The 12,900-nt window shown below is 45.7% G+C and overlaps 1 protein-coding gene across 1 annotated transcript in view; it reads left to right on the top strand.

Annotated features, from left to right (window-relative positions):
• Positions 1-12,900, top strand: part of LOC111953484 (intersectin-1-like) — a 77,717-nt gene that overhangs the window by 46,251 nt on the left and 18,566 nt on the right. Inside the window, 12 exon segments of the mRNA XM_070435641.1 lie at positions 608-704; positions 1,470-1,556; positions 3,771-3,892; positions 4,082-4,284; positions 4,692-4,813; positions 4,985-4,999; positions 5,985-6,313; positions 6,495-6,669; positions 7,067-7,272; positions 10,575-10,657; positions 11,126-11,292; positions 11,702-11,869. Of these exon segments, the coding sequence (XP_070291742.1) occupies positions 608-704; positions 1,470-1,556; positions 3,771-3,892; positions 4,082-4,284; positions 4,692-4,813; positions 4,985-4,999; positions 5,985-6,313; positions 6,495-6,669; positions 7,067-7,272; positions 10,575-10,657; positions 11,126-11,292; positions 11,702-11,869 (1,774 nt within the window).

Below are 12,900 nucleotides of genomic sequence, written 5' to 3'. Positions count from 1 at the left end.
TGCTCAGTTTAACAGTTGACAGTGGACAATTTTAAAACACTGACTTCCAGWACTTTCTTTCTGCCTAACGATACCTTTGCATCTCTTCGTGTTGTGTTTGTGTGTTGGGGCGCCAAGACTGTCAGAGAGCTTGATGATTTGTGTGTCTGATGATCCCCCTTTTTTAATTTCAATGTGATCTCAGTACTTTAGTCCTTTTTCTTTTCAACCAAAACTTAGTTAATTGCTCCACATACCACATCAGGGCCCCAGAATTTCAGATATACAGTACAGTGCATTCCGCTTATAGTGAATGCGGTCATAGAAACGTTATAGTGATCAAATTGCCATGTGTGAATGTGATCACTACATGCAGAGTGCACTGTAGTGGAGTAGGGTGAAATTGCCTGTAMACACTGATCTTGGGTCAYTTTTGGATTGGGGGAAGGGGAGCTGATCCTAGGTCTGTATCTAGGGGAAAACGTGGGGGTTTACACTGTTGTTCTCTCACTGTATCTGACTGTTGCTCKCTCTGTCGCCCCGCCCGCCTTCCACCCTGCCACCCCCGTCTGGTCTGTATGGCTGACCTTTGCCCCGTGCTCTCTGAACTCTGCCCACGCCCTCGCCTCCCCATCCAGTCTCTGGCTGCGTTCTATCAGGGCCACACTGCCCGGATAGAGGGCCTCCGTCTGGAGCTGCTGCTGGAGGAGCAGAGGGGGCGACAGGTAGTCCACTCACCAGCACTGCTGCCCCCCGCAGGACACTCTATGGTAGTGCACCCTTCTGGAGAATAATAACCAACCAGAATAACTCCGTGTGCTGCTGCTGTTGTTGTTACTAAGCATATTTGAAACCCAATGCTAAAGAAGGAAGCTGCCTTACTAACTGATTAAGAAAGTTTGACCCATGTCACACTACAGGGCCAACCGGAACTGTGCTAGACTGGCTCAATTTTACATTGTCCTTTCAAAGCACGGTTCCAGCAACTATGGTGGATGCGTAACCAGGCCTAGTGCAGTACGGTTCTGCACGGGTCGGCTCCACTGGGCTCAGTAGTGTGATGGGTATATTAGGCTCACCCCGTGTCTGTGTCTGTGGTAGGCTGTGCTGCTTCCGGGCAGTGTGGCCCTCTTCCCCACAACATCCTGGGGGCTCAACCTGGGGAATCAATATATGGTTAAGCTGTATGTGGGTTGCTATGGTTTGACGTCGGACACAGCCACATGGGGCTGTTGGGCCACCTAACTCAAGGCGCCAGGTCAGGGCTAGGGGTTGAGTCTGATCTGGATGTGTACCTGGGTCGTGTTCATTAAGCACAACGCAATGGAAAACAAAAATGTGCTTTTCTTATTGGGCAAGTAGTCTCTCCCTTTTTCAGTCTGTTTCTTTCTGTTTGGTGCCTAATGAACACGACCTTGTTGTTGACCTCGGTGGCACTGCTGCTGTTCTATCTGACCCTTGACCTTGGGGTCCCTGTGTGTCTCTTTCAGTCCGAGGGGGGCTCGGTGGACCAGACGCTGCTGGACTGTCTCTCAGCCCTCCTGGCCTGTTTGCAGCGTATAGATGTCTACCTGCAGGTGTCCCTACTGCCTCTTCCTCCTCCTCCTCTTCCTCCACGCCCTTCCCCCCGTGCTCCCCCACCCCAACCCCCTTACCGCTCCTCTGCTTCCTGTGAAGGGCCGGTCAAAGCAAAGCCATGCCGCCCTTCCGCTTGAGCGTCTTTAGCTTTAGCCCCAGTAGCCCTGCAGCGAGTTAATAAAAAGCCAGCCGCTTCCCTCCTTTATCTGTCCTCTGGGTGGTGCTGGAATATATCTCTCTCATTGCCTCCTAAACCCTCTAGACTAGGGCCCAATAAAAACACTCGCATACTATTTAGTATGCATTGCCAAGACCAAAGTCAACTGGGTCACACTAGGTAGTATGCAAGTGTATACTGGGACASAGCTCCGGTCAATGTTGTTAGCCACCATGTGCATGAACCTGGTTGTTTGGCTATTTAATTTTATTAAATCGAATCAATGACAATGTTAGATTTTTCAGCTCCTTGAGCTTTATGTTGTCAGGCTTTGTAGTTTTGGTTACGGTGGGAGGACAACATTTACCTCTTTGGTATCCCCAAAAACTTTTAAGACCAACTTTTGTTGCATTGGTAAACATCTGTAGAAAGCACAAAAAAACGTCCCAAAAGACTCCTAAGGCTCTGTCTTATTGGGAAGAAATGAAATGCCTTTGTTTAATTACATGGCAGGAGGACAAGATTAAAAACAGCACACTCGACCGACGCTTTGCGGCTGTACAGTCCTTCTACTGGGTGAGTGGCCACTAGCGTTAGTGATGTATTTATTTAATAGTGAACTGAGGTGTAGGGCCTACTATTTTGGGAGATCAAATCCATACAGACATAGGCTAATTTGAAGACTTGGTACGGTAAAGAAGTATAGAACAAGGTAATGTTCAAGGTAATGAACAGGGTTTATGTCATTTATCAATAGATTGAGGCAATATGAAAATTATCCTCAAGTTGTTATTGTGAGACTATTTAAAGAAATCTTCACAGGTTCTCAGTCAGTCGTGTGTCTCACCATTTTAACCGAGTACTAAATGAATCTAGCTTTCTTGAACGTACCTCACTCTCTCCAGCCCCATGTGTTGATGACACGCCAACTAAACATATGGGGGTGAAGCCCTTGGTTGCATGGTGTTTCACAATGCATGGTTCATCACAATCTTAACCTATGAGCCTGGTTAACTGAGGGCTGTGGTGTGCTCTCTAACACCGGACTACATTACCCAGCAGTCACTCTGTCCAAATGGGCCATAGTAATGGTCAGGACCAAAAGTTCTCAAGCTCGTTTGGCCTTAATGTGTGATCTGAATACATGTCGGATATCTATTCCTCGTATCAGATATGGACATTAGATTATTCCTCTGCTCAATGAAGATAGAATTTAAATTGGATTTTCATCTAATCTAAGACTGATTGATATTGATAGTAATTCCTTCAGGAAAATCAAGTCCTCAGAACTTAATTCCCTGCTCAGACTGTATATTAAGACTTTCTAAACCCTTTTAGAGAAGATGGGTTTGAATTACTACCTATGATCCTTGTGAATTTCCCATTCAACTCTTGACCGAACCCCATATCAGTCTGTGCTTTTGAGAATCATAGTTTGGCTCAGATTTCTCCCAGAACCATGAATGATCTCTGTGATTGGTTGGTACCACTTGGCTTTAACCAGTAGTGTTTCCATTTGGTGCTCAAACCGGAGCAGAGCGAAGTTGCCACTAGACGGTGATCTTAGGTCAGTTTTAACCCTACTGGGGTAAGATTAGGATTGGGGGAGATTAAGCTGATCCTAGATCTGTACCTAAGGGAAACTTTACCCCGGAGCACTGAAACACTACAATCTTCCAGTTCCAGTGGTGTTTCCATAGTAACCCAGGGGTCGTTTAACCCTCCCTCAGTGGTTCATGTGCAGCGCTCCCCAGACTCCGAGAGCTGTCCAATGAACGCGGCGGTGGCCATGTTTTGTGCAAGTGTGTCCGCCCCAAAAATCCAACCAAACCTACATTTCAGTAGTAGTAGCCCAGCATTAATTGGAGAAAACACAGAGATGAGATTAAATGGAGGGAAGCAGTAGACTAAACAGACTTTCCATCAGGTAATAATGGCGCTTACAGGGCACAAAATGGCCGACGCCTCACTGTGATGTGAGTGTTGTGTTGAGTCCCGGCGATCCCGCCCACACTTCCCCCTCACCGGTCCTCCTCTATCCCACGCTGCCTTGCAGGAGCTCCGAGAGATCCACAGCAAGCAGCAGAGGCAGAAGCAGAAGGATCACCTGGAGGGAGAAATCAACATCCACGCCATCGCCCAGGAGAGGGCCAAGTCCGCCGAGCTCACAGACGGAAGGTGTGTGTGTGTGTGTGTGTGTGTGTGTGTGTGTGTGTGTGTGTGTGAGATTGTCTGCGTGGACACCATATGTGTGAGCGAGCTGCTCCTATGTCCTCTCATTCTGCATGGGTTACGTGGATGCAGCCCCATCACTGTGATCCAGTCATTTTAGAGGTTACCTCTTAACACCCCCTTTCCTCTCCCCAGGTTGTCTGCCACTGACGAGGGCCTGGCGTGGCAAGATGAGGGCACGGTGGAGGCCCCCACCCTGCCCCCCCAGCCCTGGATGAAGCGCGTGAGTGAGGAGGAGGGGCGCACTAAGAAGGACATGCAGGACAAACTCAACCAGCTCTTCATGGAGCAGCCTGAACCAGGGAAACTCATGAACCAGAGCCCATGGCCCACGGGTGGTACGTGCCAAAAATAAAATGTATTACAAAGAAGCCTTGCATACATTAGAACCTCAGATTTACAAAACCTCAGATTTCTGGACTGACCAGGGGCAATATCGAACTGGGACAATTAAATCAGACAACCAGTATGTGTACTGTAGGTATCTGAATAAATGATTAGGAAATGCATGTAGATTCAATTCACACAATTCATATTTTCTGTGAAGTTTAATGCAGTTTTTAAGTAGTCTCGAGTATTTCAGTGTTCCCGAATGACATGACATCCATTCCAAACATTTTCAAATCTCAGAGGTCCTACTGTAGGAGTTCTAAGAACGTTTGGATGTGCCTGGTTCTGTGTGTGTGAGAGAAAGATGTGACCCTGTCCTGTGTTCCTCTCCCCCTTCCTCGTCTCCTCCCAGCAGACAAGATCCCGGTGACTGGGTTCAACCAGGACAAGGTCAAGGTGGTCTTCTACCGGGCGCTGTACCCCTTTGATGCCCGCAGTCACGATGAGATCACCATCACCCCCGGAGACATTGTGATGGTGAGAGGAAAGCTGTCAATCACTTATGCCAAGCACCGTTTGTTTATGTAAAGTGATTCATCTATATGAACGAAGGKGTGTGGAGTGTGTGTGTGCGCGTATGTGTGTGCGCGTGTGAGTATTAACTTTTGCCTCCTGACTCTCTCCCAACTTTGCTCACTCTACCTGAAGGTGAAAGGGGAGTGGGTAAGTGCAGGTCCACTGTCCAATCAGCTGCTCACCTGTCATCCCAACACCTGCTCTCATTGGTCCATCTCATGTGTCCATCTCATCTGCTGTCATCTCTTCATAAGCACTTAAAGAATTGAACTGTTGGTTGCATGTTTGTGGTTGTATATCCATTCCGTCAGTATACTCAGAGGATACACACTTGTTCTCAAATGGCATATGACTATACATCTATACAAGCGTGCCTCTACGTTATATACTGGATAAAGCATCTTGTAAGCTGTYGAGAGTGAGACGTTTATACAGACACATTTGATCCCATTTCACCGAGTGAGTACTCCTTCAACAAAGCAGTCCCAAAGACATCCACTGTCATTTTTATCCTCTGAGCTTATCTTCATGACCATCCGCATGCTTGGAAAGGAAGCTGTGATGTTCGACTTGTCTCTTGAGTCGCGAACATCCATTCCAAAAGTGGTCCAACCACTCTGTCGTATGTTTTAAATAAGGAATAACCACACATGGCTGGGCAACCCCAGTCCACAGGATTTATTGTAACCGCTCTTAATTAATTTTTACCACGATTTATCAATCTAATCCTGTATTGGCTCGATGGTATCTTGGTCCAGACTACTCGCCTTGTCTGTCAGTCAGTTGGGATCCATTCAATTGCAACTCAGTCAATTCAGGAATCTCCTCATTGCTTTTCAGCAAAGCTTTTCAGTACATGTTCCTAATTTGAAATAGAATTGATCCTAACCCTGCTGTCAGCTATGAGCCTGTAGCTGGTTAAAGGAAAAGGTCCAACGGATAGTGTGATCCCTGAGGACTGGGGTTGTTCTTGGCATAGAAATATAATTACTAGAAGGTACACTCTATCGCCCCCCCGGTCCACTCATCACAGCATGACTTGAATGAGAATATCCGTTCTAGTCATTTCTATAGTCTTCGGTGGCTCTATAGTGCTATGATGGTGAGCTGACCTTTGACCTTCAACCCCCAGGTGGATGAGTCCCAGACAGGTGAGCCAGGCTGGCTGGGCGGCGAGCTGAAGGGGAAGACAGGCTGGTTCCCTGCCAACTACGCCGAGAAGATCCCAGAATCCGAGGTTCCCATGAGCCTGCGGGCCAGTGCCGCCACCACGGGCGCCGCGCCCAAACTGGCCTCAAGGCTCACACCCACCTCCGCCTCAAACACACCCACGCCACCCAGCCAGCCAATGGCAACCCCTCCCCCAGCGACCGCTCCCCCTGCCCCCGGTCCCTGCCCTGGCCCTGGTCCCGCCTCTTCCTCCTCCTCGGCATCAAGTAACTGGGCAGATTTCAGCACCACGTGAGTGACAGCTCCAACACTTCCTCTCACACAGCACTCAATACAATATAATGCAATATAATGCAATATAATACAATGCAATACAAGTGTTTTTCAGTCATAGTCTTACATACACCAAGTTATTAATTGAAGAGAAACCCGAGTTTGAGTTGGTAAACTGTGTGTTCCTCTCTCTGCTCAGATGGCCGTCCACCAGCTCTGTGGAGAAGACTGAGACTGGGGAGGGCTGGGACGCTTGGCCCACCCAGCCGTCTCTCTCTGTTCCCAGTGCCGGGCCCGGGGGCCAGCTGCGCCAGCGCTCTGCCTTCACCCCCGCCACCCTCACTGGCTCCTCTCCATCTCCCGTCCTGGGACAGGTACATTCGTTTTTAGAATATTTATTTATTTAAACCGGGAGTCACAATGAGACCCAGGTCTCTTTTACAAATGAGCCCTGAAACATACAAAAATGCACATTTAAATACAAAGTACACATATCAGTCAAATAATAGTAAAATAATCAAATAATACATTTGATTGTAACACTCAGTTTAGACCACACTGAGGAGCACAGGAACATGTCACCTAGGCCTAGCAGGAGAAGATATTGACTCTACCTGAAGCAGTGTGGTTGTACTGTCAGATGAATGAAGAGCAGGACTTATAAACAGCACATAGAGATTCTATAATACATCTCTTCCTTCTCTTTCTCACACTCTTCCTCTCCCACTCCCCATTTCTTTCTCTCTGTCTCTGTTTCCCCCCTTCTCTCAGGGGGAGAAGGTGGAGGGTTTGCAGGCCCAGGCTCTGTACCCGTGGCGGGCCAAGAAGGACAACCACCTCAACTTCAACAAGAGCGACGTGATCACAGTGCTGGAGCAGCAGGACATGTGGTGGTTCGGCGAGGTGCAGGGCCAGCGGGGCTGGTTCCCCAAGTCCTACGTCAAGCTCATCTCTGGCCCCGTACGCAAGTCCATGAGGTGAGGACAATGAGGATGAAACTGTCCCTCCCCATAGTCACATTTATCAATAATGTATGTATGTTTATATGTGTGTGTATATATATGTGTGTGTAATAATATAAACTATTATTGGAGTATTATTATTAATAATATTATATAGTAATGTATTTTTATTCGACCCGTAGGGCAGACAAAATTGATTCACTGTTTAACGGATTTTCACCCAGAAAAGTGAGGCGAGCGAGCAAAAAAACAAAACATTCAGTGTATAAGGAATAAAAGTACTTTACCACATTATATGGACATGATCAATAGGAGAAATATTCAATTTCAGACTGATTTTCAGATTATTAATACACAAGTTGACATTAATGAACATTATTTACGTAAGATGTATAATAGAATGCACTATTCTATCATATTGAAAAAAAAGTAATGTATGAATGTATTATCAGTTATCAATCTACTTAAATCAAATTTTATTGGTCACGTACGTGATTAGCAGATGTTATTGCGGGTGTAGTGAAATGCTTGTGCTTCTAGCTCCGACAGTGCAGTGATATCTAACAAGTAATATCTAATAAATTACACAACATATACCCAATACACACATCTAAGTAGGAATTAATTAAGTCTATATACATATGGACGAGCAATGTCAGAGCGGAACAGACTAAGATACAGTAGAATAGTATAGAAAAACAGTATATACAGTACATATGAGATGAGTAATGCCAGATATGTAAACATTAAGTGACTAAGATACGGTAGAATAGTATAGAATACAGTATATACATATGAGATGAGTAATGCCAGATATGTAAACATTATTAATGTGACGAGTGTTCCATTCCTTAGTGGCCTGTGATTCCTAGTCTATGCCAATAGGCAGCAGCCTCTAATGTGCTAGCGATGGCTGTTTAACAGTCTGATGGCCTTGAGATAGAAGCTGTTTTTCAGTCTCTCTGTCCCAGCTATGATGCACCTGTACTGACTTCACCTTCTGGTTGGTAGCGGGGTGAACAGACAGTGGCTCGGGTGGTTGATGTCCTTGATGATCTTTTTGACATCGGGTGCTGTAGGTGTCCTGGAGGGCGGGTAGTTTGCCCCCAGTAATGCATTGGGCAGACTGCACCAACCGCAACCTGCAAGGCTTTCCAGAGGGTGGTGCAGTCTGCCCAATGCATTATCACAGTTGCCGTACCAGGCAGTGATACAGCCCGAACAGGATGCTTTAAATTGTGCATCTGTAAAAATGTGTGAGGGTTTTAGGTGACAAGCCAAATTTCTTTAGCTTCCTGAGGTTGAAGAGGTGCTGTGGGCCTTCTTCACCACTATCTGTGTGGGTGGTCCATTTCAGTTTGTCAGTGATGTGTACGCCAAGGAACTTGAAGCTTTCCACCTCCACTGCGGTCTCATCGATGTAGATAGGGGGGTGCACCCTCTGCTGTTTCCTGAAGTCCACGATCATGAGTGAGAGGTTGTTTTCCAGGCACCACACTCCGAGCCCTCACCTCCTCCCTGTAGGCTGTCTCATCGTTGTTGGTAATCAAGCCTACTACTATTGTGTCGTCTGAAAACTTGATGATTGAGTTGGAAGCGTGCTTCGCCACGCAATCATGGGTGAACAGGGAGTACAGGAGGGGGCTGAGCACGCATCCTTGTGGGGCCCCAGTGTTGATGATCAGCGGAGTGGAGGTGATGTTTCCTACCTTCACCAACTGGGGGCGTCCAGGACCCAGTTGCACAGGGCGGGGTTCAGACCCAGGGCCTCAAGCTTAATGATGAGTTTGGAGGGTACTATGGTGTTGAATGCTGAGCTATAGTCAATAAACAGCATTCTTACATAGGTATTCCTGTTGTCCAGATGGGATAGGGCAGAGTGATGGCGATTGCATCATCTGTGGATCTATTGGTGCGGTAAGCAAATTGAAGTGGGTCTAGGGTGGCAGGTAAGGTAGAGGTGATATGATCCTTGACTAGTTTCTCAAAGCAGGTGAGTGCTACAGGGCGATAGTCATTTGGTTCAGTTACCTTTGCCTTTTTGGGTACAGGAATAATGGTGGCCATCTTGAAGCACGTGGGGACAGCAGACTGGAATAGGGAGCGATTGAATACTTAATTGTATAGCCTAACAATTTCAAGAATGATTGACAATAAATAATTGTAATCAAATTAAAATATTGATGCATAATAATGAGTTCATTACCTGAATGCATCTCCATAGCCTAGGCATTACCGGTAGGTCTAATCATATTTGTATGAATATTTTGCTATCATAGACTAGGCCTTGTAGAAAGAGGGTCAATCAAGTTAGGTCTGCCAAATTGAATGTAGCATTGGAAAAAAGACGCACAAAACATAAATCCACACACAGAGTATAGCCTATCATCATCAAAATAAAATGTTTATAACATGCACAATTGGAAGCATCAGTCTAATCTATATACAGTTGAAGTTGGAAGTTTACATACACCTTAGCCAAATACATTTAAACTCAGTTTTTCACAATTCCTGACATTTAATCTTAGTAAAAATTCCCTGTCTTAGGTCAGTTAGGATCACCTCTTTATTTTAAGAATGTGAAATGTCAGAATAATAGTAGAAAGAATTATTCATTTCAGCTTTTATTTCTTTCATCACATTCCCAGTGGGTCAGAAGTTTACATACACTCAATTAGTATTTNGGTGGTTCGGCGAGGTGCAGGGCCAGCGGGGCTGGTTCCCCAAGTCCTACGTCAAGCTCATCTCTGGCCCCGTACGCAAGTCCATGAGGTGAGGAGAATGAGGATGAAACTGTCCCTCCCCATAGTCACATTTATCAAGAATATATTTTTATTTAACTATTATTGGAGTATTATTATTAACCCAAATAATTATTTATAGTCATGTCTTTTAATTCGACCCTTATCAACCAGGAAAGATGCTTTTGCGAGGGTGACCTGTTGAGCAGGATAAATGCAGCAGGGCGGCTCAACAGTCTTCCTCGACATCTAGCGTKCTGTAGGTTTTCAGTCCAACCCTAAACTAGCATGCCTGATTCCGCTAGTTACAAGACGGTAGATCTCCAGGAAGAGGGTTGGGCAGCCCTGGACCACAGGCTTCAGCCAACTTTAGAGTAAATCCCAACTTGATATTGTCTAGGAGGGAGCAACATGGCTGCCATGGAATGATGTGACATCATTGTGCTTTTTTATTGAAACTTCAATGGCTAAGTTCTCTGTTGTGTATGGCTTTAGTCCCTCCCCATCTAGAGTGTGTTGTTATATTAGCCAGCGGCTTGGCTCTCTGAGTGAATGTTTGCCCTCTCTCTGGTGCAGCATTGAGTCTGGCTCGTCCGACAGCCCCCCCACCATGAAGAGACCCACCCCGTCCCCTACCAAGACCATGGACCCAGGAGAAGGTGGGTGATGGACCTAGACACACACACACAGCCCAGTATAGAGTTGGAATCCCTTGCGGAGAAACTGCCACATCCGTTTGCAATATTACAAAAACAAATAAATTACTTCAAACAATGAGCACTGTTGTTTTTTTCTCTGACGTCATTGCACGTGCGATAGAACAGCAGAGTATGTACTACGATTGTTTTTTTTTACCATGACGCTGGATGCTCATGTCCTTTTTGATAAGCAAAACAATAACAAATGCGCTTGGGGCAACCAGTGGCACCGTTTCACCTATCGCGGATCTCGGCTTTAAAATACTCTGTTCCACACCATACATACAAAATAAAACGGAACACTTACACCAGAGATTATCATGGAACACAGAATGTTCCTGTTACTCTACCCATTTAGATTAAATCCTGTGGAAAAACAAAAAAAGTATATGAACAAACACTGTAGCTCAGACATGTTGTGTTTCCCAGAATACATAGCCATGTACACCTACGAGAGCAACGAGCAGGGCGACCTGACCTTCCAGCAGGGCGACGTCATCGTGGTCACCAAGAAGGAGGGCGACTGGTGGACGGGCGTGGTCTCGGGCAAGACGGGGGTATTCCCTTCCAACTACGTCAAACCCAAGGACTCTGAGGTAACTCCTAAAAAACACTCCTCGCTCACACGCTTTGTCAAATCGTTGTGTGGCGATTCATAAACTCTGCGATGCAGTCCTGTTTGTCTGATCAGCTCTCCCAGTAAAACCAAAGCTCTCTCCTTTAAAAATAAATTCAAATATTTGAGTTTTCTTTTTTAGTTTTCAGACAGATAAAACAACAGTAGGACGATAAATAATTTTGCCGCATGTGTTAATACATACACATAGAAAAATATACTTTACGCGTTACAAAGCGCTCTCCTAACATTAGCGAACGTTCACAGTGAACAAAACAAATAAGAGTATGCTAGTTGGCCAACATTAGTTAACGTTTCACGAACTGTATGCCTTGTTTAACACACCTCTGTGCTCCCAGTAAAACCAGAGCTCTCTGTCTTCCCTCTAGGGACTGGGACCCGCAGGGAAGACGGGAAGCCTGGGGAAGAAGCCCGAGATAGCCCAGGTCATCGCCCCATACACGGCCACGGGGGCCGAGCAGCTCACCCTGGCCCCCGGCCAGCTCATCCTCATCAGGAAGAAGAACCCGGGGGGCTGGTGGGAAGGGGAGCTGCAGGTTGGAGGACCATCTCTCTCAACACTACTCCCCACAAACAAACCCCACACAACACTTACTTGAAATGTCATAGCAGATGTTTTAAATGCTAAGTTGTTCATATGTAGACATAGATGTGCCAACAATTGTCTTAATATATAATACACTGCTCAAAAAAATAAAGGGAACACTAAAATAACACATCCTAGATCTGAATGAATGAAATATTCTTATTAAATACTTTTTTCTTTACATAGTTGAATGTGCTGACAACAAAATCACACAAAAATTATCAATGGAAATCAAATTTATCAACCCATGGAGGTCTGGATTTGGAGTCACACTCAAAATTAAAGTGGAAAACCACACTACAGGCTGATCCAACTTTGGAGAGCGATTTGTCCCCATGTGCAGTTGCAAACCGTAGTCTGGCTTTTTTTGGTGGTTTTGGAGCAGTGGCTTCTTCCTTGCTGAGCGGCCTTTCAGGTTATGTCGATATAGGGCTCATTTACTGTGGATATAGATACTTTTGTACTGTTTCCTCCAGCATCTTCAACAAGGTCCTTTGCTGTTGTTCTGGGATTGATTTGCCCTTTTCGTACCAAAGTACGTTCATCTCTAGGAGACAGAATGCGTCTCCTTCCTGAGCGGTATGATGGCTGCGTGGTCCAATGGTGTTTTATACTTGCGTACTATTGTTTGTACAGATGAACGTGGTACCTTCAGGTTTTCGAAATTGCTCCCAAGGATGATCCAGACTTGTGGAGGTCTACAATTTGTTTTTCTGAGGTCTTGGCTGGTTTCTTTTGATTTTCCCATGATGTCAAGCAAGAGGCACTGAGTTTGAAGGTAGGCCTTGAAAATACATCCACAGGTACACCTCCAATTGACTCAAATTATGTCAATTAGCCTATCAGAAGCTTCTAAAGCCATGATGGAATTTTTGGAATTTTCCAAGCTGTTTAAAGGCACAGCCAACTTAGTGTATGTAAACTTCTGACCCACTGGAATTGTGATACAGTGAATTATAAGTGAAATAATCTGTCTGTAAA

Source organism: Salvelinus sp. IW2-2015, linkage group LG27 (genome assembly GCF_002910315.2).
Source record: "Salvelinus sp. IW2-2015 linkage group LG27, ASM291031v2, whole genome shotgun sequence".
In the NCBI taxonomy this organism is placed as follows: Eukaryota; Metazoa; Chordata; class Actinopteri; order Salmoniformes; family Salmonidae; genus Salvelinus; species Salvelinus sp. IW2-2015.
This window is presented reverse-complemented; position numbering and strand designations above follow the sequence as displayed.